At 37.6% G+C, this 26,782-nt stretch overlaps 1 protein-coding gene across 16 annotated transcripts in view; it reads left to right on the forward strand.

The window, feature by feature from the left end:
* AFDN (afadin, adherens junction formation factor) overlaps nucleotides 1-26,782 on the forward strand; it is a 216,592-nt gene that overhangs the window by 178,722 nt on the left and 11,088 nt on the right. For 7 of the 16 annotated variants that reach the window (XM_074948771.1, XM_074948773.1, XM_074948778.1 and 4 more), the window contains 9 exons: nucleotides 6,611-6,676; nucleotides 6,857-6,930; nucleotides 7,531-7,649; nucleotides 8,871-9,065; nucleotides 9,363-9,454; nucleotides 9,931-10,119; nucleotides 12,615-13,646; nucleotides 21,056-21,190; nucleotides 23,816-24,101. In XM_074948771.1, the coding sequence (XP_074804872.1) occupies nucleotides 6,611-6,676; nucleotides 6,857-6,930; nucleotides 7,531-7,649; nucleotides 8,871-9,065; nucleotides 9,363-9,454; nucleotides 9,931-10,119; nucleotides 12,615-13,646; nucleotides 21,056-21,190; nucleotides 23,816-24,101 (2,188 nt within the window). Of the gene's footprint in view, nucleotides 1-6,610; nucleotides 6,677-6,856; nucleotides 6,931-7,530; nucleotides 7,650-8,870; nucleotides 9,066-9,362; nucleotides 9,455-9,930; nucleotides 10,120-12,614; nucleotides 13,647-15,358; nucleotides 15,395-21,055; nucleotides 21,191-23,815; nucleotides 24,327-26,782 lie in introns of all 16 variants that reach the window. The other 9 variants (XM_074948775.1, XM_074948774.1, XM_074948785.1 and 6 more) reach the window with 7 other exon arrangements.

The following is a 26,782-nucleotide window of genomic DNA, read 5'->3' on the forward strand; positions in this document are numbered from 1 at the left end:
TGCCAATGTCAGAGAGCAGGTTGACTAAAACGAAGGCACAATGACAAACCTTTATAGGACAGATAAATCTGAATAGCGTGTGCAAAGTATATTATTTTAGCGGGAAGAGACTTTTTAAAGGTTTCTATTTAGCCTTTCTGTTTCTGGCTTACCTGGTGTTGTGTTATGTAAAAAACATTGTAACTCAGTATAGCTTTATCAAAAGGCTCATTTAAGGTTTGTGACGCATTTGGGCAAGCATGAATCAATGCATGGTTTTGAATTAGTGAAGCATAACTCATAGTTCAGCCATTTCATGTGAGTTTCGTTCTTAATTTCATGACTTGATTCCAGGTGAAACCCAGTGATTTCAATGGAGTTCTGATTGTGGGTTTGTTCACGCCCACATTTCAGGGATGAGGGTATGAACATGCTGAGATCGAAATGAGAGAAAATATTTGCTCAGACTTTTGTAAGTCAGATCTGCAAAATTAAAGTCAGTGGAGCTGCTCACATGTGTAAAGTTAAGCATGTGTACTAGTAAATGCAGGAAATCTGGAAAAAACAGAGATGCTACCAAATTGATGATAGCTTATTGAAGTATGTTTTTATACAGAAAAACATCAATTTAAAACAAATGTTTTGCTTTCCTTATCTTAGACACAGAGGAGGTGTCAGTGTCTTAGACATAACTAGCTAGTGATTTAATGTCAGATTGAGAGAATACATGAAAGTACACCTTTGAAACAGTTGTGTATGCACCGTCACTTTTATTCTTCTTTGTTGTTATTCCTCCAATATGTAGCTGGAGGCGGAAGGGGAGAAAAAAAGAAACCTTAAAAGCCAGGGTATATATTAATTCCCTTTCATTCTTTATTATTTGTACTATCTCAAATAGTTTGTATGGGTTTCTCAAAATCTGGTATCTTTTTGTTTTAAAAAAATCTATTTTAATTTTTTTCTCATCTCGTGTATTTTCTGAAAAGTCCCTGAATAGGGTAATCAGTGTTGCAACTCTTTATGAATTCAGCTACAGAATTTTCTTTGTCTGTTCAGTGGATAATGTGTAGGAGGGGATGGGGGTATAGCTTTAAGGTGAGTTCCAAACAAGAGAATTTGTAAAAAAATGTCCTTACAGGCAAGAAAATAGCATTTTTCCTATAGCTTTAAGTTTCCTAGTGTGGACTTGCCAGTAAAATTTTGCTGCTATTCTCCAAGCAATAAAAATTGCTGTTGTAAAGCACTGCATTATTTTATGTATAAAAATGTACTTAATAATCTCAATTTTTAGGTGGTTAATGTGAATATTCAGACTACCAGTTTAATCTGTCAAATTCCATTGTAATTATTATGAAATGTGTGTGGAGGGGGTTTCTCTTTATTTTCATTAGTCTTTTCTAGGGATTAAAAAGGCAAAAAAGTAATGCTGTCTTTTACATCTATAAAATTAAGTAAAAACATTTTAAGCATTTTTAAAATGTGTCAGAATGCAGAAAAGTTTATAGATTGGGCTCTAGCTCTGAAGTTTCCCGTTTGCAGAACTTCTAGTTCGTTTGCTGGTGGATGTTGCATACTGAACTTATTTGTGTGTTGGAGTAAAATGTACCGTTTTCCTCTTCTGTGATGGTGCTTTTCTCTCTCTCTGTTTAATTATCGGTCTTGTCGTTTTATGTGAATTTTTCTGTTGCTTTATCTCTCCCTCCAAACATGTCCTCCTGGTTGGGTTGGCAAGAGATGGAGTATTTTTTCTTTGAAAGCTTAGGAGTGGTGTTTAAAGATCACAGGCCCGACTTGCTAAATCCCAGAATGCCTAAAAGTCTAATAAATTTCTGTGGGTGGTTGTGTGGTGGTTAATTTAGGTCTTGTAAAGGATTTTAAGTCTTTCATCCCAGCAGCTCTTGTTGACAGATGGACACCCTTAAAGCTTCAGGTACTTAAGGCTTGTGCATATACCACCATGAGGCAATGTTTTCTAGAATGTATACGTCCTATTTAGCATAAGAAAGATGACCTAATATCTGAAATGTAAGCTAGTAGCTCATTTAACTTGGGTAATGAGTTACAGTGGTGCTTTCATTTCTGTTCCTTTACAAATAACCTTTTTCTTCCCCTGCTTATCAATTTGTAATATATAGAGGCCTTCTCATTAGATTCTTTTAAACAAGCTGCTCTCAGCTACCTGATAAGACCTATATGAAACAATTCTTCAATCCAAAGCCTCTTCAGGGTAGCAAATTATTCTCTACTTTTGGGTTTTGGAGTGCTCCCTCACCCACTCCCCCATTTTAGCACTACTGTACCTCCCAAATAGGATTTGAAAATCTATTACATTTTCCTTCTAAATCCCAGAGATTGTTCACCGTCTGTAAAGGAAATCCTGCAACCTTCTGCAAATTGAGGCAAGTTTGGGATTAGAAAAACCAAAACCCAGATCAATACACTATAAAAAGCAGTATCAAGAAGTTTGGGTTTTTGGTGTTTGCTTAATATGCTTATCGAATTTCCTAAGCACAGTAATATAAATTAATATGCTATTTGGCTCTGTATTTTGTACTATTTAAAACATATATCTGAATGTGAAACCACCAGATAGTTTACTGTAAAATGGCAAGAATTACTTCATATAGATATAGGTCCCATACAAACACATGAAACCGGTTTAGTTACTGCACTTAATTGTATTTGTATAGGCCTTTTCTTTCACACTGCCAAAACACTTCATAAACACAATTTCAGCTTCACACCTGTGAGATGGATATTTATATCCATTTTCTAGCTGGGTAACTAAGGCACAAATTGATTTATCTGGAGTCACATGGAAAATTATAGCATGTCTTACATGCTTTTGAGGAAAACTTGGTCACTTATCTATATCATTATATTTTAACCCACAGAAAGTCATCCAGAGACTCTTTAAAGAGATCCTTTCTTAAACCTTCATGTGTTGCCCTTGAGCTACATGTGCTCAGCTTTCATTAATATCAAGAGTCTGGATGAAAGGTGTCATAAAAGTACAGTTTTCAAGCTCCTGTGTACATCTCAGCAAGCAGGACATAAATTTTGCTTCAACCTCTTCCTCCAACCCTGTTTCTGTGGCACTTCAGTGCAGTAGGCAGGAAATTCTGGGGCAGCTTCTTTTCAGTTTTAAAATACTGAGGCTTTTATTTCATTAAATATTAAGAGTATTCCTTGGTTGCTTTGATACTGAATTCAGTGCACTTTACCCAGTTTTCAGTTAGTATTTTGTATTGACAGTGCTTAACTGCATTCTGGAAGTGTTTTGGGAAGTTAAAGGTTTGAGTGAATGGGTAGAGGGAACACTTGGTGATTCTGACACCTGAAAAGGCATAGGAGGCAGTTTAGAATTGAGGATATGAAACATGTCTGGTAGTTTTGTTAAAATGATCACCTTTTGCAGTAGCTAATGTTGACATTGAAATTGTCTCAAAATGAACTACCCATTGAGCTAAATGGATTTGTTCATGCCTCTCCTCTCTTGTTTCAGACTTGATACTTGCTTGACCACACTTGTTTTCATTATGAAATCCCTTTTCTCTTCATTCATAACACATGCATTCCAGGTACCAAGGGCATGAAGGCACCTTTGAGGTTTATATCAAGGTAGAACATTCATATATCTTGTCCTTTTCCTTTAGGACATTCCAGTATTAGCCTGTGAGAGTAACTCCTGTCCTGCTGTTATGGCAAAACACTCAAAGTACACAATCAGCAGCAGCAGAGACAAATAAAAAAAGCAAATACAGTACAGTGCAGTGTTAAATGTAAACTACTAAAAAAAAAGGGGGGGGGGGAGTTTAAACAAAAAAAAATGATTTAACAAGGTTAGGAAATGGTTTCTGTGCTTGTTTCATTGAAATTAAAATGGTTAAAAGCAGCATTTTTCTTCTGCGTAGTAAAATTTCAAAGGTGTATTAAGTCAGTGTTCAGCTGTAAACTTTTGAAAAAACAACCATAAGGTTTTGTTCAGAGTTACAAACAACCTCTATTCCTGAGGTATTCATAACTCTGAGGTCCTACTGTATAAGGAATCCTTGTAAATGCACACTCTTAGTACTAACAATTTTCAAAACATCTATAAATCAGTTTGGATTGGTAATTGTCTGGATTATTTGATTCTGGTGAAATTTTACAGGAAAGTCTGAGGCTTTCTTTTTGGGTCCCTTAATTTGGTTAAGTATGGTTTTGGAAAATCATTGCAATACCTTTTGATCAACTTTAAGTATTAAAATCTATTGCCCTTCAGAAAGACTTAAGGTATTGTGTTGGCCCATTGAGGATTAGATATTGTGCAAAAGTTAACTACATGAACTCTTCTGACTTTGAATATTTCTATCTTCTTCACAGCCCTTATTAACTGAGGCCTTATATCTCTATCTTATGGGAGGCAACTATTATTCATTCGTCTGTTTGATAGGTAAAATAACTGACAGGTTGCCTCAGAACCGTTAGAACCCTACTTTCTAATATGGCAGGCCTGCATCTCATCCATTCTGCCACAGTCTTTCAGAAGGAATGTGCCAAATTGTGTTTGTGTAACCCATGCTAATGCAGTATGGTTTTGTTCCCCTCTAGTGTCCCCTAAGTCCCCTCTATATAGGGGGTTGAGTCTGCTACTGCCTTTGTGCTAATGGACCTGCCCTTTAAAGTGATGACTCAAGCATTAACATCCAGAGAACCCAAGATTATTCCCTGCATGTGACCGAAACAGGGGCATCATTATACTTGACTGTTATCTCTGACTACTAGACGATGCTCTGCTCCCATAGCCAGGAATAGAATTTCCAGGGATCTTGATACACAATATTCGAGAGATATTTCCCAAATAGTTGTGTAACCCACTTGCAAAGTGTGTGCCATATTTTCTGGTATGGTTTGGTCCACACAAAGGGTAACCTGCTTAATCCATGATTTACTGTTGTACTTGAAATGGTCTGTGCTGTGGATCTGAAGGTTGTGGGTTCAATCCCTGCTTACAGCCCATGCTGGGGAGTACTATATATATGTTAGTGTAAGGACCTGGGACTAATTGATTAAATTATTTTATACTGAAGAACACTTTAGAAAATTGAATGCTCTGCTAATTTGTTGTGGAGTTGTATTTTAATGCTTATATTTTGCTTAATGGGAGCTATTCCTTTAAGGATAGGGTGTGGCACTTGATTGTAGACTCAGTTTTCAGGAGTCTCACAGCAGTGAAGAATTACCCTTGTGTGCAAAGAGTAGTAGATCCACCCCATGTAAATTCCAAGCAGGTCTCATTTTCTATAAGTGCTAGTGTTACACAGTCAGTGGGGTTAGGTTCCGTAGGGTGTTGAGAAATGAGCTTCAGACCTTGTGTGTTTAGGTTATCAGTATTAATCCAGATCAGTTCAGTAAGGGTTAAAAATGTTCTCATTTAATGGATGTTTGGCCCCTACATGAGATGTGTTTGGGGTCTCCGTTCCAGCTCCCGTGTCACATTCTCCACTAAGATCTGTATCGGCACGACTTCTGTTGCCTCTAGAACAAGCCCCTTCCCTTCCCCATCCACCCACACCAGTAATCAGGGTTGAGGCTTGGTGGGGAGGAGAGGAAATTTACCTTGCTGCAGCCCTATAGGTAAAGAGAAGACTTCATTCACAAGGGCACTCAGGTCAACTTTCACCAATACTAAATCAGTGTAATATTTTTAGTTGAAGTTTATGGATTGTTATAAGTAAGTATTCACCATTTATTATTAAGGTTTCCTGACGCTTTCCATTATAGAATCATAGCCATTTTGGGCTGGAAGAGACCTTAAGAGGTAATTTAATCCAGCCCCCTGCACTGAGGCAAGACCAAATATACCAAGACCATCCCTGACAGGTGGTTGTCCAACCTGTTCTTTAAAACCTCCAAAGATGGGGATTCCACAACTTCCCTTGGTAATCTTTTACAGTAGATTTAAATTTTGGACCTGTCAACTATGAAAGTGAATTTTTTGATTACATCTCCTTTCTCCTGTATCCATTATTTATTATTTGTGTTACATAAGCACCTAGATGCCCCATTGTGCTAGATGCTTTACAGAAATGTAGTGAAAGACAGACTGCCCCAAAGAACTTACAATGCACTTTTCTCCCTTTTCTTTGTCATCTCAAGGTTAAATAAGTCACCTCCAAACTGCCCCGTTTCACCAGCCAGATGGCCCGGGTAGCAGTGTAATGCTTTAGTATACCATGGGAAGTTGAGGATACAGCCAGGTCCTTGTGCTGGATTAATAAATATACCTATAAAACTACAAATCCTTTCATTAAAAAAGGATTACAAGTTAACTGTTAAGCACAGGTTTAATAAATCTGTTTTCTTGTTGGATTATTCCTAGTCTTTTGATTGTCATGGAACCAAATAACCTTTGCCTGTACTCTAGTTGCTACAGTTTCAAGAGGCCTAATATTAACGCCCTTTTCTTTCTTTGATGTCATGAAGATGTGAACTTTTTCCATATCACTGGTTTTGTAAGTTGGGGAAGTTTTAAAATGAGACGTCAGAGTTGATATATTAATGTAACAGACAGATTCAGATTCATAGAGCACTTTCTTACAAAAGAGAAGATTTAAATATGACCTCATAAACGTCTTTTTATCTGCAGGGTGCAGGTCAAGATAAACTTGGAATCTATGTCAAGTCTGTTGTAAAAGGAGGAGCTGCAGATGTGGTTAGTAATGTTTGTAAATATTAAAGTTGTTAAAATATCAGATAAATTTAGAGATTGCATCAATAAAAACATTTGTAATTCTCTTAACTGGACTAATAAAATGTATTTACATTTATTTTGATTAAGCCCATGTAAGGATTATATATATAAAGTGTTTTCCTTTCTTGAATGCGTAATTAGGATGGTCGGCTAGCTGCAGGCGATCAGTTGCTCAGCGTGGATGGTCGAAGTTTAGTGGGTCTGTCCCAAGAAAGGTACAGTATTGCTTTCAGATGATGTGAGTTGAGGAAGCGAATACTCTTTGTAAAAATAGAGAGTGCGGTGAACGAAGGGCTTGGTTAGTTTTATGAAAGAAATATTGGACTTAAGGATATTTCTGTCTTGGTTTATATTGGTTCCATATAGCCTCAGGAACAAAAACTTATCACTCCATTATTTTAGTATGTTCAGAACAAATATTACTATAGTTGTGATACAGGTATCCATATAGAAACATTATATTAAATTCTTAAAGTGTATACTCTCATTCATAGTATAAAATCTTTTAAGCAAACTGGTCCTAGCTTTTGTCTTGAACATTTTGACATTTGGCATTGAACTGTGGAAATTAGGAATAACAACTGCCTGCATACATTCCCCATTTTATATTCATAAATCCTCTAGATGCTATTTTCTGATTGTCCAAAGAGGATAAGTGACTTAAGTGTGAAGCTGAAAAGAAAACAAGTGCTGTGGTGAAACAGAAAATATTGTTGAATGCTTGGTTTAGCAACAGTGACATAAAAAGAATTGTATAGAGAACACCAATTAAATAATACTATGCTTAGTTCTCTTCTGTTTGACTCCTGTCACAGGGCAGCAGAGCTCATGACGAGAACAGGTTCTGTAGTGACCCTAGAAGTAGCAAAACAAGGAGCAATTTACCATGGTCTGGCAACACTGCTTAACCAGCCATCCCCAATGATGCAAAGAGGTAAAATAAATGATTAACATTTTCATAAGACGGTGCTGCAAATTTAGGCCCTTTTCCCCAACACTGGTGAAAGGGAGAAATAATCCCTGAACAATCCATAATGAAATATGAACAGTTAGAAGATGTAGCATTTTACTCCTGTAATTTACATGAGTTGCATAATTCATCTCATAAAGATTTTTGCATGTGCTTCTGGGAGTAATGTGAAAAGGTGGAGAAAAAATATATACATATGTCCCTGTTGATAGCAGTGGTTTAGCATTTTATACCCCAAATTTTATATTTTAAACAGATGTAGAATCCATGGAATGGCAATGTAACTTCTCTTACCTAGGAGTAAGCTCAGTTGTAACCATTGTTTAAAGTTATATTACATACACAGTTCTAATCATCAGTAAATGTTTTATCAACACTTAAGTAGAAATACTATATAATTTATTTAAGTGCAAGAGGAATTTACAATCTAAATAAATGGAATACACAAAATTCACAAAGGGACCAAGAATTCAATTCACTCTTTCTCCGTCTCCAAAAGAACACTGATTGCAAAGATGCTGTGATACTTGTGATTACCAGTAAAATAATTTTAAAACAAAACAGAAGCCATTGGGCCATGTATGGTCATTGATTTTCACTGAGAATCGTGTTGAAATGACAGTTGTTAATTTTCTATATCTGATCCTTTAAAAGCTAGTGTTCTTTGGTATTTTTTCCAAATTGCTTTTCCCCCCAATATAAATCAAAAATTTCTTTCAGAGGTGGTATTTTAATGACCATGTGGCAACTTTATATGAATTTTGATTAAGTTATAATATGAGAGCTTTCTAAAGGTTATTAAAGAATGCTGCAATATAGGAAGGAAAGAGTTAAAAGAATAAACCCTCATTACCACAGTTTACATCGCGACCCTAGACACGATAAGCCTTTCAGATTAATCAAGAGACTTCTTTCAGTAAAAGTGCATCTGGCTTTGCCAAATATTGTGGTGTCTTTGTTTCAAAAACCTTTTTGAAGCCTGTAAATCAAAGGAATCTTGAACTGTCAGTATAACAGAATGGGATTGTGTATCTGAAGAATTCTAACGTTTAAAATCCAGCATGTTATACTAGAAGATAACTTTTATAGCTAAAATGAAAGTCATGTTTTTTAAACAAGAATAAAATAAGAAACAGTTGTTCAAGTGGATAAGAACAAACATTTAAAGGTCTTAATCTGTTGCAGTTTCAGACCGCCGTGGCTCAGGTAAACCCCGACCAAAGAGTGAAGGTTTTGAGCTGTATAATAATTCTGCTCAAAATGGATCACCTGAGAGCCCTCAGCTGCCTTGGACAGAGTATAATGAACCAAAGAAGCTGTCAGGGGATGACAGACTGATGAAGAATCGAGCTGATCATCGCTCCAGTCCCAATGTAGCAAGTAAGCTAAAGTTCACTTCTGTTCTTTTTAAGAATATTTTTTTCATGCAAATTATTACTAGTCTTTGAAATCTAAAAATAGGAAGGCGACTTGATAAAATATAGACTATATTTGAAATACTGACACAGTAATAACTGCAGCAAAATTTGGGGAAAGTCATTCATTAAAGAGCAATTACAACTAATTTAATTAATGCTTTATTATTGCCACATTATGAAGTTTAATTGGTTTGTTCTATTACATATGACAAATTCCTGTTACTGATGTTTAACAATGCTTACTTCAACTCTCTAATAGATCAGCCACCAAGCCCTGGAGGGAAGAATGCTTATGCTGCTGGAACTACCACCAAGATAACTTCAGTTTCTACTGGAAATCTTTGTACAGAGGTCAGAAGTGGCAAGAAAAGGATTGGCTATTAATGTCACTTACTTTTCAATAGAAGTAGTGTGCTTGGGTTAAGCTGAGGTTTTTATTGAAGGTTTTTAATAGAGTGCCACTGTTCAATGATTTGTATTTATTCTTTTTCACTGTTGCTTTATTTAATGTTCAGTCAGCAACATAAATTGTCACAAAATTGTGGTTATTGCATTGCTATTCACATTTTTTATTATTATAAGTAAATTTATGCAATAAGCATTGTGTATTTAGTTCCAGAGCACTCAAAACCTGAGTCATAATTACTAGTTTAGTTTTGATTGTTCTTAGAAAATCTTAGCTTCAACCAAATAAATATGATTCTGGGATTAAGAACAATGCCTAAAAATATACTCGTTAAAAAAGAAATGAGAAGTTAAAATAAAATAAAATCTGCAGAAATCTGTGTGATAGATCAGTTTTAACCTGTCCTCTCTATCTTTTACAGGAGCAGACACTGCCACCAAGACCTGAAGCTTATCCTATACCAACACAAACCTATACCAGAGAATATTTCACATTCCCAGCTTCAAAATCCCAGGATCGAATGGGTCCTGCTCAGAATCAGTGGCCAAGTTATGAAGACAAACCACAGATCCAGGCAGAGAGTAATGACTCAATTAGTGCTGCAATGCAGGTTAGAAATAATCTGTCAAGTATTTAAAAACTTTTCCCTTCTGTTTGCTGATTGCTGAAGACAAAGTAATACAAAATATTAGGTTTTCTCTTTCAAAACATTTAATTTTTTTTTAAAAGCAAACTAAGGTCCCAGTTCCACAAGAAGTTTTAGACAGACCCCAGTGCCTGTGTGTAGTTTTGTTGTTGGGGCTTTTTTTTAAAAAATATTTTTTTCAGAAATATCTGTAGGTCAAAACTAACCCAAGATCTATAGTGAAATGTATTTACTTCCGTCACTTGTAAATTGTCCCTCTGGTTATAAAAACAGTGCATCAGTTGTACTATTATGGAAACCATTTACCACAGAGTCTGACATTCTCAAAATATTTAATGTATAGTCACAATACTCCTATGAGATGGAGATAACTATAATTCTCTATTATGTTGATGGGAAAACTGAGGCACGGATAGACTTGCCCAAAGCCTCAGAGGGAATCTGTGGTGGACCAGGGAATTGAACCAGAATCTCCCATCTTCCACTCTAGTAGTGCCCACCCACCATCTTCCTCTGTAAAACCACCATACAGAGTCCCTCAGCATTCATAATAAGCACAGAAAAGGTTTAGAATTGGGTGCTAAAACCTCATGTAGTTTTTGAAAAGCTCTTCTTTCTTGATTCTTGAGGTAGCAGTCCTACAAGAAAAGTAGGAAACTGACTCTGGAAACCTTACTTGTGAGAGTAATCCTCACTCATGCCAATAGTGCCACTGAAGTCTATGCAATAATCACTTGAGAAAAGATTATAGGTAAAACCTTAGTATGATTGGTGCCTATAATACACTTCCAGTTTTCACATCTGTTAAGAATTTAGAACACAAACCCAGTGTTCATTTAACTTTCGTGAGGGTTTAAGATGGAAATTAACGCATCATATTATAGCTAATTGCTATAAAAATATTTTAGCTAAACATCAGCACCTAAATACCCCACACTGAGAAAGCTGCTGATAGGTATAGACCTTGAGTTGCAGCATGAAACCTTGATTCTGCCAGGAAAAATGCATTTTACTAAAGCAAATGGCTGGGAGTTTGTTTTTCACAAGTACTTGAAAAGTTTGTGTTAGGTTTTCACAACACATATATCAATCAACGCTTTTCAATTTCATTGTTAAAATAAAATCAGGTTTAAAAATCTCACAGCATCGATTACTTTTTAATGAAATCCACAAGCGTTTTTAATGGGGTTTTATTTTTGTTTTAAAAAGCATCATTTTTCTCAGTTTCAGAATCATTTCATTATTGTAAAATCATTTTACTGGATGATCGTTTCTGGTTATTTTTTGTTGTCAAATTAACTAGTTATTCACTTTTAAGGAGCAGTTTCATCTAAATTATATTTGGAGCCATGGTCGTGAAAGTTGCAGTAACTAATGGCTGACTTAAAGCCTGTTTTATTATCTAAATGCATAAGTCATTAGCAAACTATTTGGCTAGGTGCATCTTCCCAGTGCTTCTGACACAAGTAGCTGTGTGTTCAGAGCTACAGAACTAATAGAGCATAAAAAATACACCCTTTCATCCCAAACAAGACATTCTTTCTAGTTCATAGTTAAGGTCATTGGTGGGGAAGCATGGAGAAGTTTGCATTGTTAGTCTCCTCCACTGTCACTTGTGGAAAGTCTGTACGTTCTTTGTCAATACTGAAAATTTTCTAATCCTCAAAAATATGAATATTTGCTTCAAGAAAAAAAATAAAATCTTTAAATAGATTTCATCAGTCTAATCATGTCTGAATATTTTTCATATCCAATTGCATTCCCACTTTCTATGCAGTAATAGTAGTTAGTGCTTGATATCTTTTAAAATGCTGTAAGTGTGTAAATTAATAAATGCTTAATATCCCTGGGTGGTAGTTGAGTAAGGTGGGGCATCTAAGCACCCACATCCTCTACCGCAGATAATTCCCACAGTGGCAAGAGAGGGGAGAATGCCCCAGTTGGGTGAGTGGATGATTCCCACCCTTCTCTCAGCACTCTGTGTGCCTGTGTTCATGAAAGAAAAACGTTTGTCTGCCCAGCAGTAAACTGGACTGGAGAGTTATTGCACTTGAGTTACTGTTGCAGGCTGCCTGTGTGTTTGTAAATAGGTAAGAGCTGTTAAAAATAGCCCTGAGACCTGGAGTGAGATGGGGGAGATTGTTGGCATGAGCTCTGCTTTGTTTTCATCATTCCCTCAGTGCAGCTTGACAACTCTGCCTCAGAGCTTACAAAGTCTTCCTGGGCTTGCATGGTTTAAAAGGCTCAGTGATTTTGTGGTGTTGCGGACATTAAAATCTTGAGAAACTTGCTAGTTATGAAAAGTTCTCTACTTTACCAAAAAGATGTAAATGTATTGATAAGAAGGCTTTTTGTGTTGTAGAAATGCATTTTTTGTCATCCATTAGTTTTTTTTATTGGATATAAATTTTATTAAATACAGATTAACTGATACGCATACTTCATTTTATTTCATCTAGCGTGCAGCTCATTCCCAGGAAGAACTTCGAGATGATAAAATTTTTCAACCAGAAAGGAATCGTCTGGAGATGGTTATAAGAAAGGATGTAGAGTACATTGATCGAAAGTCAGACAGTGATCCATGGATGAATTCATCTGTGGATTCCAGCACATCCAGCCAAGAGCATCTGAACCACTCCTCCAAATCTATTTCCCCTGGTTCTTGTTTAACCAAAAGTGGACCCGGCCGATGGAAAACTCCAGTCATCAACCAGCCAACACCAGTGGCAGTTTCCCAGCCCATCAGAACAGACCTTCCTCCCCCTCCCCCTCCTCCACCAGTGCACTATGCAGCTGATTTCGATGGACTGCAAATGGATTTGCCTTTGCCTCTGCCTCCACCTCCCCCTCCAAACCAGCTAGGAATGCAAGTATCTTCACAGGTAGCTGCTGCAGAACGTAAAAAGAGAGAGGAGCATCAGCGGTGGTATGAAAAGGAAAAAGCGCGTCTGGAGGAAGAGCGAGAGAGGAAGCGTCGTGAGCAGGAAAGAAAATTGGGCCAGATGCGTACTCAGCCACTAATTCCTGCTCAGCCTATGGTTCCTCCTGTTTCTGTGCAGCAGGTGAAACCAGAAAAGCCTTCAACGTTGCAGAGGTCCCAGGACACTGTCATTCGAGAGCTACAGCCCCAACAGCAACCCCGAACCATTGAACGAAGAGATCTGCAGTACATCACCATCAGCAAAGAAGAACTGTCCTCCAGTGATAGCTTGTCTCCTGATCCCTGGAAACGGGATGCTAAGGAGAAGCTAGAAAAGCAACAGCAGATGCACATTGTGGACATGCTGAGTAAAGAGATTCAGGAACTTCAAAACAAGCCCGATCGTACAGCCGAAGAGAACGACCGCCTGCGCAAACTTATGCTCGAGTGGCAGTTCCAGAAACGACTCCAAGAGTCAAAGCAAAAGGATGAGGATGATGATGAGGAAGAAGATGATGATGTGGATACCATGCTAATTATGCAACGGCTGGAGGCTGAAAAGAGAGCCAGGGTAAAAGGGGGTAATCCTTTCTAGGCACAACTATAGTAAACATTTATTTAAACTTGTGTTCTTTAATAGACTGGTTAAACAAAATGTGAAATTGTCACAGGATAAAGGAGGACTGGACTGTCTTAATGTCCCTGTCTTTCATTATATAGAAAATGCTAAAGAAAAATGTTGTAAACTACCTTAGTTTGGCCAGTTAAGTGGTGTATTATAAAAGTACAAAGCAACTGACTGCAAAGATAAGAGCAAAATCTTTTTCCCTGGCTGTAAAACTTTTCCTTCAGAGAAATGGCATCCCCTACGTAGCTAGGGGAAGGGTAGTCATTGACTGTAATTCCCTCAAAGTAACGTACACAAGTTGATGCCTGGTGTATGCACTGGAAGTTTTATTTATAGAGGATAAAAATGAAGGTCTTTGGGGAGGGGACAAAAAAGGGTGGTGTTTCTTTAGCATCTTTATTTTATTCTAACTCTCTGATAGCTCTTATTTGGCTTCTTTACTGGTGAAAGCCGTTGATATTTACAGCTGTTACATGCAAGAAGGTAATACAACTGTATGCCCTCTGTTAAAGTTATTCTGCCCTTTCTGTCTTCACTGAGAAACTGTTTCCATATAGAAACTATTTTTTTTTCTTATAAATCATAGCCCCAGGAATACTGAATTTGCAAGTTGACAGTTTTGCTTTGAAGGATTTATAAGCTAGTTCCTTAGTTTGTTGAGCATCTTTACTGCTACTTGTCCTTCTAAGAGTTGATCTAATCAGTTCCATAGTAAGCAAATGCCAAGCACTAAGAAACATTTGTGCACATTTGTTTGACATTGTAGAATAACTGTCAGATTAAGAGAAGTATTTTTTCTTCCGGATTCTTTCTGGCAGCTTTTGGCTTTGTATGAGCTCCATTGGCACTAATTCCTAAACTTAATCTTTGTGCCTTTGCCATAGTCTGCTTCTTTCCTTTTACCCTGTGGCTAACTTTATTACTGTTTTGAAGCAATAGATACCCCACACTTACAAACTGATGAAAGGAAAGGCTAAATATATCCTTGGTGAGTGTTGCTAACTTTGTGATTGTAACACATAAGCAGTTACCTATGGGCATTAAATTCCATATAAAACTGCCATTTGCACAAAAAAGTCTTTGTTAACATTTTTATTATTGCTTGACTTAAAAAACCACATCATTAATGGGTTGAGTAGCCAACTGTATTGCATAACTTTATATCATTCTTCTCCAAAAGGACGAATTTTAAATATTAGCTGTCAGTGAGGTTTTCCAACATTTTAGAACATTAGTGGCTTTACACAATACTAGCCTGAATTATAACATGTAAAAAGTTTCCTACAGGGACTAAAATTAGCTGTTTGCTTGCTCTTTTTTAAAGATAATGTCTGCACTTCTGTTGTATGTCATTATCTATAATGCCAGAGATGCAAATAAGAATAGTATCTCTAGGATCATCATTAGCTTTGTTTTTTTGAGTGTCTGAATAGCTAATCTGAAATGTTATCACATTAGGACACTGGGGTTTTCTCTGTTCAGACCGTTCAGCAATCTAGTGTCCAAAATTCTTCAATTCCTTCTTTTTTTAAATACCTTTCTAAAACAGCTGAAGTATCAAATCAAAGGGAAATGCTTTTGGCATAGTGCAAATCTAAACTTACCTTTATTTTCACTGTGCATCTTTTTTTTTCCCCTTCTCTTATTATCTGCAGCAGACTGCTGTGCCAGCAATCTCTGTTCTAGATTTGGTATGTTCTTGTTTCTTTCTCTTCAATACCTCTTCCCCGTCTCGATATTTTTGTTTCGTTTTCTTTATAAATAATGATCCAAAATGCAATGGATGTTGTCTTTGCCATTTCTGGGGTGTTCTGAATCAAGATGTGATACAGTAAGTTAACTGTAAGCATGCATTTTGAATGTTTCTAAATCTTTTCTTCTTACTCCTCTCCTCCTACTTCTCTTCTTTAAATGTTGTGTTCTGCCCGTGGCTTTAAATTGTTTGCAGCTGTGATCTAATATGAATCTCTGTATTTGGTATTTCTATGTAACTATATATTTATAACATCTTACGAAGCAGTTGGAAGCAACAAATTGTGGGGTGAGATTTTCTCAGTTTCACTTGTTTCATTTTAAGTCCTAAACCAAAGAAAACTTGTCCTGCCATTCTTCAGAGATTTATATGAACTTGTTTTAGCAGCTTAAATACACAAGATTTTTAAATCCAGTGACATCAAAAATGTACATGGCCTATTACTTTAAAAAGTCATGTTCCCTATCCTCCCCCATGATGGCTTTGTGTACCAGTTTAGCTTCTCCATTGATTGGCAGTAAACAATATGTTCTCTTACTTTCTTATATTTTTCTGTAATAGAATGAAGCACTAACTCAGGGCAACAGCTCCTGAACTAGTATGTCCAACTAAGTCACAAACATAATCAGAAAACTTGTCTCTTACTTTCTTTTCCTAAACTGCCATTTCATTTGGATTGATACCATTCATTTACATTTAAAATTGAGATGGAAAATCTCTTGTTTAAGTGATTGTTTTAGGGCAGTAATTGCTAAACCAGTACATAATGCTGGCAATAGGTACCCCTTTGAGAATGAGCAGATAATTGAAATGGTTCCTGTAGCCCTCTAGAAAAGAAACTCTCACCTTTAAAATTATTTACTGTATAATCTGAATGCAATTCATGTATCTGAACTAATGTTTGGTACAGGTCCCGCAGATACAAATTATTTGTACCACTCAAAAGATGAAAAAGTGACTGTTCAAAATGTTGCCCAATTTTGGTATTGAAATGCAAATACTGCTTTATAAGACAAATTTATAAAATATATGCTTCAGCTAATTTATAACATGTATTTAAAACACTTACTACTGTAGTACCTCTGTGCCAGATTACTATTGTTATAACCAATCTCAAAGTCCTCTGGCAGCAACAAGACAGGTGAGCTTTCTCAGTTGTTTTCTGAATGAGAGAAGTACATTCAGAAAAGCCATGGATATTCCAGCTTTTGGTGTTGCCATCTCTCAAGGTTTTTATCACGTCTTGGAATATTTGGTGTTTTTCTTAAAGCTCCAATTCCTGCAGTCGTTGTGTTGAGAATCTCAGCTTTCATTTTTACAGTGTTCTGGAGAAAAGTTTGAAAATGTGAATCCTAAAGGCAAAAAAACAGAAGACAAATAAAAAGAGCCCCAAATGTATTATTTTAAAAATTTCATCATTTCTAAACCAATCTCATGAGTTTTTTTTAAATCTTGTCTGATTTTTTTGAATGGTTGGGGAGGGCAATATTGAACTTCAGTGATAATACTCCTTACATTTTTGTTGCATCTCTGTCACATCATTTTATGTACCCAAGATTGTCTGCTTTCTACAGGAAAATGAAGTTGAAGGACATTCATTGTATATTTAGACCTGTAGAATGAACAGTGTAACCTCTATGTTCAAAAAGGCCCTAAAGTGGTTAATGAAATCTTCAAAGCATAAAATGTCAGTTTCGTGATGTTTTTCCTTTTAAATTTTGTGGGGCCATTATTGATTCTAACTGACTCTCCCCTGTATTAAGCCTCCATATAAAGATAAAATTAAAATATTTTATAACTTTATTTTTAAAAGTTCCTAACAACCCCACCTTTATTTTGTACAGTTTGAAGTCCAGTGCACACAAGCCGTTCCCACGAATTAAGCTCAACAGCTCCTAATACTCTAGCACTGATTTCCTTTTTTACCCCCTTGGGCTGTCATGTGAGGGAAATAGGCTATCTAATTAAGATTAGATATTTAGTTTATTGAAGCTGTGCATTAAGTTTTGGGCAGAGGCACATCATGCTGCCCTGAGAGAACTAGAGAACATAATTGGTACTTGTGCAGTCTGGTCTACTACATACTTAGCATGTCACAGCAGTACCATGTGAGAAGAATTAGCAGAGTCATGATATAGTCTGCTGTTAGAGGGAACAACTTGGAAGAAGCTGCTTGGCTGTTGTCCTGAGCTAGACTGTGTTGGAAGTCCAGGTTGGCCACACAGGAAACCAAGGATTATGGGACCAGATGAACTCTTGACATTTTATATGGTAAACCAACCTACCTAGGATAGAGGAGAAGGGACAGTTCACGCTTCTGTACATACTGATCTATTAGTTATTCTTGGATGTCTGTGTATATTGCTCCACTTTTCTATTTTTTACTATTTAAACAAAAAATACTTAAGGGAAGGTACTGAATATGGAGCAAATGAACTTGTTTTCACATTACATGTAACATGTCTCTCTTCACATAAGCAGTACTGTGGGTCTTGAGCTGTACCACGCATCTTGAGAAGTTATACTGACAGGTGACCCTTTAACTGAGTGTCAGACCAGACAGATGTGTAAACTTTAAATTAAAAAAAATAGTATTAGAAAAGACGACTCTAAATATTCAAACTAGTGCATGGGAATCTTAATTGCAAGAATCCTGTTAATGTAAATGGGACTTGTGGGTAAATTTTCCTCTCACTGTTCTGAAAATTGAGGAATTAAATGTGCTTTACTCACCACTTGTAGGGTTAGTATAGTATACCAGTGCACACAGTCACAAAAGCTAATTGCTTCAAGCAGTATGGAGTGCCTTGCCATCTCAACAGTTCTTTCTTGGTGTGTGACTACTGCTAAACAGAAGCTAGTTATCTAGGTCATACAGAAATGAGGTGTCCTCTTGTAGTGATCACTCGATCCTCTCCCACTTCAGCCTTATTTATCACTCTTGGCCTGTTTCCTAGGATTTAGGTCTAGAATAGCCTCTGATCTGGCTAGCACATTCCTACCTGATACAGCTGTCCTTCCAAAAGTACTGTGGTCAACACATTGACATCAGCTCCAAAATTGGCACATGGGGTTTTTTCTTCCTATTTTGGTGCTCTAGAAATACAAATAATATTTCTCTTTAAGTGTTTGGGACAAAGTCAAAAAGTTCTCCTTTATTCTCTCATTAAGACTTATTTTTGCCAATTTTTTGTTTGAGTGAAAAAGTATTTTTCTTGAGGACATTTTTTTCTGAACTTTTCTTCTCTCGTGCCCTTCCATATCATTATTTGGTACCATAAGATTAATTCTTATGCTAAATTGGTGAATTGTTGTAAAAGGGGGAAGGGAAGAAGAGATCTTTATTCCAATAGGCTTTTAATTGTGATAAGTTTTTTTTATTAACAGATCCATTCTTGTATAACAGATATTTTGTAAAACTTGTTTAGTTGCTTTCCCTATTGTACTGAGTGTATTTGAGCCTTCCCTCTACCTTTGTGTAGTGTCAAAAACTATAAAAGCCACTTACTTTCCTGTAACTGGAGTTCAAAGGTAACATCCTCTGAAAAATATTCACCAGATACATGCCAATATGAATACTAAATCATTTTTATTTAAAAAAATTAATAAATCGATGACTTTGATGACCATGAACTGGTCTTGAAAGATTAGCACACTCTGGTGTTTGTAACTTTGATCATCTAATCAGAGGAATTCTCAGCTTTGAAATGCATGCTTGATAATCAGCTGACTTAGTTATACATGTAAGGGTATGTGAGATGAGAGTGCTCTATAGAGGATGTAACCTACAATCAGACACCACCAGATACATGTAAGTAAATCCAGTGTTCAGGGTGTTAGCAAAGAAACTAATCCTTCCTTAACTGGCAGTCAGATAAAAAAGAAACTGAATATTTTTAAAAAGGTCTGTTTTTAAAGAATTTTGCCTAGGTATTTCAATTTTTAGGTTAAATATTTTAACAAGAAATTGTGTATTTATAAATCTGATGGCAATCATTTAATGGAACAATAGACTCATTTAGATTCAGTTCAAAAAATTCTATTGCAACATTAGGAAGCCTTCACTCAATATTTGACACACTGGATATCAAAATGAAAGTTTAAAGGGTCTTTTGTCTTCAAATGCATATCCTCCCTTCTGTTGGTGTTAATGGGAGTTACATGCTCAAATCGACGGGAAATAGGGAGAGAATTTAGATCCCTTACATGAAGATTCGCTGCAGAAATATCATGGTCTCTTCCCACTGTTGCTGTATTCTGTCGGGGTATATAGACATTCGGGCTGCTGCGCAGGCTCTAGGACCCTGAAAGGTGGGAGAGTCCTAGAGCTTGGGCTGGAGCTGGATTCCCAGCATCTACACTGCACTTAAACAGCCCATGAGCCCGAGTCAGCTGGCACAGGCCAGCCACGGGTGTCTAATTGCAGTGTAGACATACCATGTATGTACATGAACTGCTTGACTGTGAACAAGAGTAGACTGAATATATTTAGCAGAAAACCACATGTAAACATTATGACAACTTTAGGAAACACAGAAGTAAAATCAGTTTAATAAATCTTACTGTGAAAAGTTTAATGTAAAAATATAAGCTCATAGCAATAAGAAACATGACTCAACTTAGATGGCAGATAATTTCTGTACTTTAGAGATACATTGTTATTCCAATGAGTACTCTCTCCATCATAGGCAGCAGTTCCTGAACCGCTTCAATGAACCATGCAAAAATATATTTGTAGTGGTCCTAATTTGTCTGATCAGTGTATTGTTATAATGTCTGATAGACAATTGTATCTACATTTATCTGAGGTTTATGTATTAGCAATGTTAGATTCAAGTAGCCAAAGACTTGCTTCGTTGTCTGTTTTCCTAGTGCGCATCTGTTGTAGAAACACTGGGAGACTTTTTTTATCTTTTGAGGGTATTTGTAGACTTGCCACATGAGCCTCTTACTTTAAATGGATTGACTCCTTGACTAAAACGTCATGCTTTTTCAATGCTTTAATCCCAATCTAAAATAAACACGCTGGTAGCTGTTGGAGCTGTGGAATGTTGATTCCAAATGTCTAATTTCAGTTCACCTGTGAAACTCTTGTTACTAAAGTGGTCTGGACTGTAAGTCAAACTGTACCTCTGTAGGGGTCCAGTACGCATATGTACAATCATACTAGCAAGGTAGTTTTTTTAACAGAGGTAGTTTAATAGAGTTCTGCTGATTCACTTTAGTTAACTATATGTAGAATTTCCCATAATGGCAAAATGTAGGTGGAACTGAACAGTCTGTGTCCCCAAAAGTCTCTCTGGTTGTGTACAGCTGTTGTAAAATTCAGCAGTGAAAAGAAAGCTGTACATTTCCTCCTATACATTTCTCATCCTTTATGTGCAACAATTATTAGAAGTTCTATATGGTTTTTAGGGACCTTCAGGGAAAATATAATGTAATAAATTATAGTTGGACAGGGAAAACTTTACTGGTCTGCTGTAGTGTAGTGTTTTGCATTAAACTGGTCACTTTTTAAAATGAATGCTCCAGGTATGTGCTCTCTGACTTATCCAGGGGGAGGTGATTTCATAAACAATTAAAGACAAGTCTTTGTTAGTTACAGGATGAAGAGCGTAGACGGCAGCAACAGTTAGAAGAGATGCGTAAGCGAGAAGCCGAAGATAGGGCCAGGCAAGAAGAAGAGCGCCGGCGCCAGGAGGAGGAGCGGACCAAGAGGGAGGCTGAAGAAAAGGTTATGGTCCTCTGAGTGCAGCAAGAATTCTTTGTAGGCTTCACCTCCTTAGCCTGACCATTAACAATTTGGTTTTGCTGTAGGGGGGAGGTGAATATATTAACATGATGGTAATATTCATGGGCTCAGACCCTCTACCATCCAAAATAGAAGAGACAGACCCTAGGTTAATGTCCAGATTCATGTCATTCATGGCTTTTGCATTTATTGGTAACTCACAAACAATAACACAACAGAAATCTCAGGCTAAGTGTCCTCCCTGAGCTTAGTTGTCACTGCTAGAGTTTACCTTCAGAGCCTTCTCTACCTTGGGTTTCTATTTTCTTCTGCCTGAAAGAGACATTCCCACGCTGCTTTTGTCTGCGTTGGAGCTGACTGACCTGCCAGCCTGCCCCAGCAGTAATCATCCTGGAACTTAAAGCAGGGTTTTAGCACCTGAGACTATGGTGACTCAGTAGAAGAGCTTCGTATTGTCTTTGGGTACTTTATTGTAATTCACTAACATTCAGTGTTCTTAAAAGCAGAAACAAAAAATTGCTAAGTTTGATTGATGTAGTAGGTTTTAGAAAGACCTATTTTTTATACAAAAAGAAAAATATATTGTATGGAATTCAGAGATGGAAAAGTGGAGAGAATGCTCCACCGTGTTTTTGTTACATTTGTTTGAATCTGGGGAAAAAATTACTCAGAGTTGGTTCTTTTATGCAGGAAGCTATTAGACCTGAATATGATCTAGCAGGAAATTGGATCACTATACAGTTAGGTACACTCCAAAATTCCAGACTTTTGGGTCCCTTAAAAACTCATACATGATGTTCTAAAATTTTTATGTTAAATTTCTTAAGATCTCAATCTTTTTATTTGACTCTGTGTGGTAAATGTAGAACCATCCCACCCACTGTAAGATTTCACTTGAGCAGTGACGATCTGATTTCTTCAGAATGAAAACTTGGATTTTAGTGAAACTGTGACTTCAGAATGGAGAAGGATGTTCTAGTGATAGGTCTTCCTGCTGGGAAGATCAAGTAGGGAAAAAATGTAAAAGGTCTAAGACCTGTTTGTCAGACCATTATTCCTACACCACTGAAAATGAGCAAAAGAAAATCTAAAACAGAATAGTTTTGCGGGGAAGTGGTGGTAACCCCACCACTAGGATCACACACACACAACTGGACTCAGCAAAGTACTGGAGGTCGTATCATAGGAAAGTTAGAGGTGGAGGGTGGATAAGATTGATCAGTAATAAATAGATATTCTCCATCTCTAACTTTGGTGATGTGGTACATCCTAATGATATTTGGGTCACCTACAGCTGAAAGGCTTTTATGACTGGCAAATCTGATCTATCCCAGAGACAGTTACATATAAGTCACAGAGATAGTTACAAATTTAGTGCCACCTAAATACCCTAGAGCCTTCAAAAGGGAAAATAGTATTAAATACGTAACCAATAGAAGGGTAACCGGCTCTGACTTCTTTAGTTAAGAAGATTCTGGGGCTGTTTAAGAAGGGTATATATTTATTTACTGATTTTGATTATAAAAATGCATATCCAAAACTCTAGGCACCCTGCCACAAGTTACAAGAAGTTTTTTCAAGAAGCTGTACTATACACTATAAATTTCTTAATTTAATAAGAAATCATGTTTTACCTGTGTGATTGCAAAATACAAATATTCAGTAGTTAGTGAATCAAGAAATGATAGAATTTGACCGTCACAGTTTGTAGTGAAAGTCCAAAATAGATCAGTATCTATTAGCTCACAATGGAGTTCTGACAGGTGTTGATGAAAATTGTGTTTTTATTTCACAGAACAATAAAAACCCCTTTAACTGGAAAAATATAGGAAACTTTGTTCACATATGGTAGTCACATGGTAGCTTCTGAGATGGTAGAGTTCAAATAATACGTACTGTATCTTTATTATGCATATCTATTTGTCAAGTTCACCCAAGAGTTCAGTGCAGATTATTTTTATTATGGCCCTATAGAAACATCATGGGTGTAGCATTTTCTTCATGAATTTGTAGAAGACACTTCAAGAAATTTATTAAAGTATTTTTTAAAAAAATTAAATTGCACAAGTCGCAACTTGTCCTTGCATGAAGTTATTTTTGTAATATCTATAACTTAGGCTTGTAGAATCAGTGAGCTCTAAAGCTCTGTTGATGACCTATTCAGGAGGGATAAGGCAGAGTTGTACTCTCCTCCAAAGTTCCTTTCTAAGATGACCCATTATATTTGTTTTCATTCTTTCTTAAATACTTCGCAGCTTTGCTAAATCCTTACTTTATCAACTCTAACTTTATAAAAGATGAGTGCAGGGAATTCCTTTAGTCAATACAGCTTTATTTCTGTTAACACAAATATGTTCTCAGCGTAGAGCATGCAGCAACTCCAGAAATAACTCAGAATTAATATTGTGTTACAGGACAATTCTCATTTTCACATTAGTAAACATACTCTTTGTATAATGATTTGGAGTGGCTTCCTTACTCATTGCGGGGGAAGGGAGATGAGGGATCTGTTCAGTGCTCTTGTGGAGGAAAACTTGAATCCATCCTATATTTAAATGTTTTTCTCTTGTTCTGATCACTGCACTTTTCTTTCCTACGGGCCTACAGAGGCGACAGGAGGAGGAGTATTACAACCGTTTGGAAGCTGAAAGGCGCAGACAGCATGATGAGGCAGGACGAAGATTACTGGAACCTGATGAGCCTGGTCTGTACAGACCTCCGCTTCCACGGGAATATGAGCTCCCACCCCCACCCCCTTCATCTAATGCTCCTCCTCCCCCACCTCAGCGAAACACCTCTTACCTCAAAACACAGGTCCTCTCCCCTGACACAGTTTATACTGCCAAGTTTGTTGCATACAATGATGATGAGGAGGAGGATTCCACTCTAGCAGGTCAGGATAAGTACTCCAGCACAAGAAAATCTTATGGTGACCTTCCTCCTGCCACCCTTCCGCCACAGCAGCCCTTCCGCCAGCCGCGCCCAGTCTCAGATGGCATCTTTCTTTCCACCTCATTCCAGCCACCCTCCGTCAATGCCAACAGTACTGCTTCCAAACCAAGTCATCCCCCTTCCCCATCAAACAAACCAAGTTTCTTCCATCCCAGCAGCTCAAAAGGTAGAAACGAAAAAATGAAATCAGAATCTTTCTCTCCAAATCTATCTGCACATTTCCCACTGTGGTGCTATAGATATAATCACTTATTCTGTGATTTTTTTTTTTTCCCCCCCACTTGGTCACTGTTCTCAGCGTGGTGATCTAACCTTAATCCTGATATCAATGAAAATGCTCCTATTTGTAAACGTTTTAATCTTTTGAATATCCTTGTTCCTTTCCAAACTCTCTCAAAATTCCATCTGTCACACAATGAAGGAAAAACAATCAGTTTGACTGTTGCTCAACCAGTTCCAAGTACTGTTGGTTTTGGCTTTCATTCTGCACCGTCTCAGTAATTGTTTCTTATTTTATTTCGTTGGCTGTGCCCTTGATGCTTCTATACATGTGTTTTCCATGCAAATATATAATACGTTTTCTGATTGATTAATTGGGGTGGGGGGCTTTTCTGCTTTCACTACTTGGCACATGGGGGACTCTTACTGATTTAAATATGGTGTGCAAATGGCTTTAAAAGGACCCTTGTGCAGTTTTAAATCTTATATAGTCAAAATTAAGGTGATATTTGGGGCTTATTGACCTAATGAAAACAATTTTCTAGGCAGCACATAGTAATCTTATATTTCTGCGTTATAGTGCAGTTTACCTTATGCCTGGGGGCAAGAACCTATTTTTCCATCATTAAAGTGCTTTTCTTCCTGCTCCTTCCCTCTTCCCAGCCTGTCTTTTATGTTCCTTTGTTGTCTTCTTTTCTTTCCCTTTACACTGCAAGCACACAGCTACACTGGTAATTAGAGCTTTATTAACAATTTAGTTGCATTAATTTTAGCACCATCCATTGCCTGCAGAGCACTACAGTTTTTCTTCTGACTGTACCCAGAACCTGGACACTATCACAGACTGAAGTTCAGTGCTAGATTTTTGGATACCATGGCTAAGTAGGAGAAAGTTCATAACACTTGAGTGTTTGGGTATGTGTCAGTATGGATCTCATTGTGCATGTGCATCATGCGCAGGATTTTTTAAAATTGTGTCCATTGGGGCTGCACATGTGTCCTGTGCCTCTTTGCTCTCCTATGTGAGGGCGTGGAAGTAAGAGTGGCCACAACCCTCCCTCAGTTCCCTCTTACCACCCATGGCAGCAAGATGGAATCCAGTGAGTGTCTGACCCTCTACTCCTAATTATATTTGTCCTTTTTCTCAGCTAGTTTTGGTAAAGAAAATCTATTTTCATCCTTCTTGGACTTGGATGATCCAAAAAAACCCCAAAACCTCCATACCCTCCTATATGGTGGGGCGATGTGTCTCACATCAACCATCATGGTGGGCTCTAAATCTTCAGGGTTTAAACCCTGCCCAGCCTGCAACAGACTCATCCCCCTGGTCCATGGGCATGGTCAATGTCTGGTTTGTCTGAAGGATAGCCATAAGTATTCAGTGTGCAAGCAAGGACTCCGCATGTCAAGGGACATGTGGCTAAAACTACACCTACTTGAGCAGTTGATGAGCGTCTTGTCACACCTGAAGGAGACTACTGCTTCCAAGGTACGAAAAGGGTCATTGTCAACTACTACTCCCTCAAGCAGACAGTACAGCCTAGGGACCAGCCATGAAAGGAAAACAGGAAAAGACGTCATCAAAATCAGCACTAGCCACATCACACAGACTGTTTTGGCACTAGGGCCTTTGGTTTGCTGCTACATCAAGACTAGTTCCAACAAACCCATCATTGGACCGGCAGATTCAGAATTGAGACTGATACCCCAGCACGAGGACAAGATCAAAAGGCAGAATCCATATATGACTTCAGACTTTGAGAGAGACCATTGTGTAAGGAGGAGAACCACCGTTCTTCCAAGGACAGAATGTGTAAGACCTCTGCTAAGGCAGGAGTGATGCACAGGAAGCTGGCATTAGCACCAATGAAAGCATTGGTGTCAGTTAGGGGCCAGAGAGATGCTCTCAAAGCATCAAGATCCTTCCATCAACATTGTTGGTAAAACAGAATGGCACCCAAAGCACCACCATTTGAAGAGTATTCTTCTTCTTCTTTACTAGTGTCTGATTATGCTTTTTCCTGGTATTGAACAGTGATGCCTTTCCTCTGCTTTTTCAGAGCAACCCTAGAAGCCTATACTGGAGAGCTTTCTCACAAAGCATCACCACAAAAGAGATGATAGTGGCATTGAGCCAATCAGTCACAACCAGGTCAGTACTGATATAACATGCTTTCCTGGCCATATGGGCCATATTAGGGACCATCCTCTGAGGTGTCCTACAGCAGATCCCCCTCCTGTATGTCCAGAAAGAGGAGGAGATTAAGCTGCCAAGTGGCATCACTACCCAGGCCACCAACAACAGAAAGCAGTGTCCGCACCCAGTGGTGTGAGCGGCAAAAGAACAGTAGCATTCCCATTCTCCATTGAAAGAATCCTCATTTGTTGCTCAGTGAGACTGGT

The sequence above is a fragment of the Natator depressus genome, chromosome 3 (assembly GCF_965152275.1).
Source record: "Natator depressus isolate rNatDep1 chromosome 3, rNatDep2.hap1, whole genome shotgun sequence".
Taxonomy (NCBI): domain Eukaryota; kingdom Metazoa; phylum Chordata; order Testudines; family Cheloniidae; genus Natator; species Natator depressus.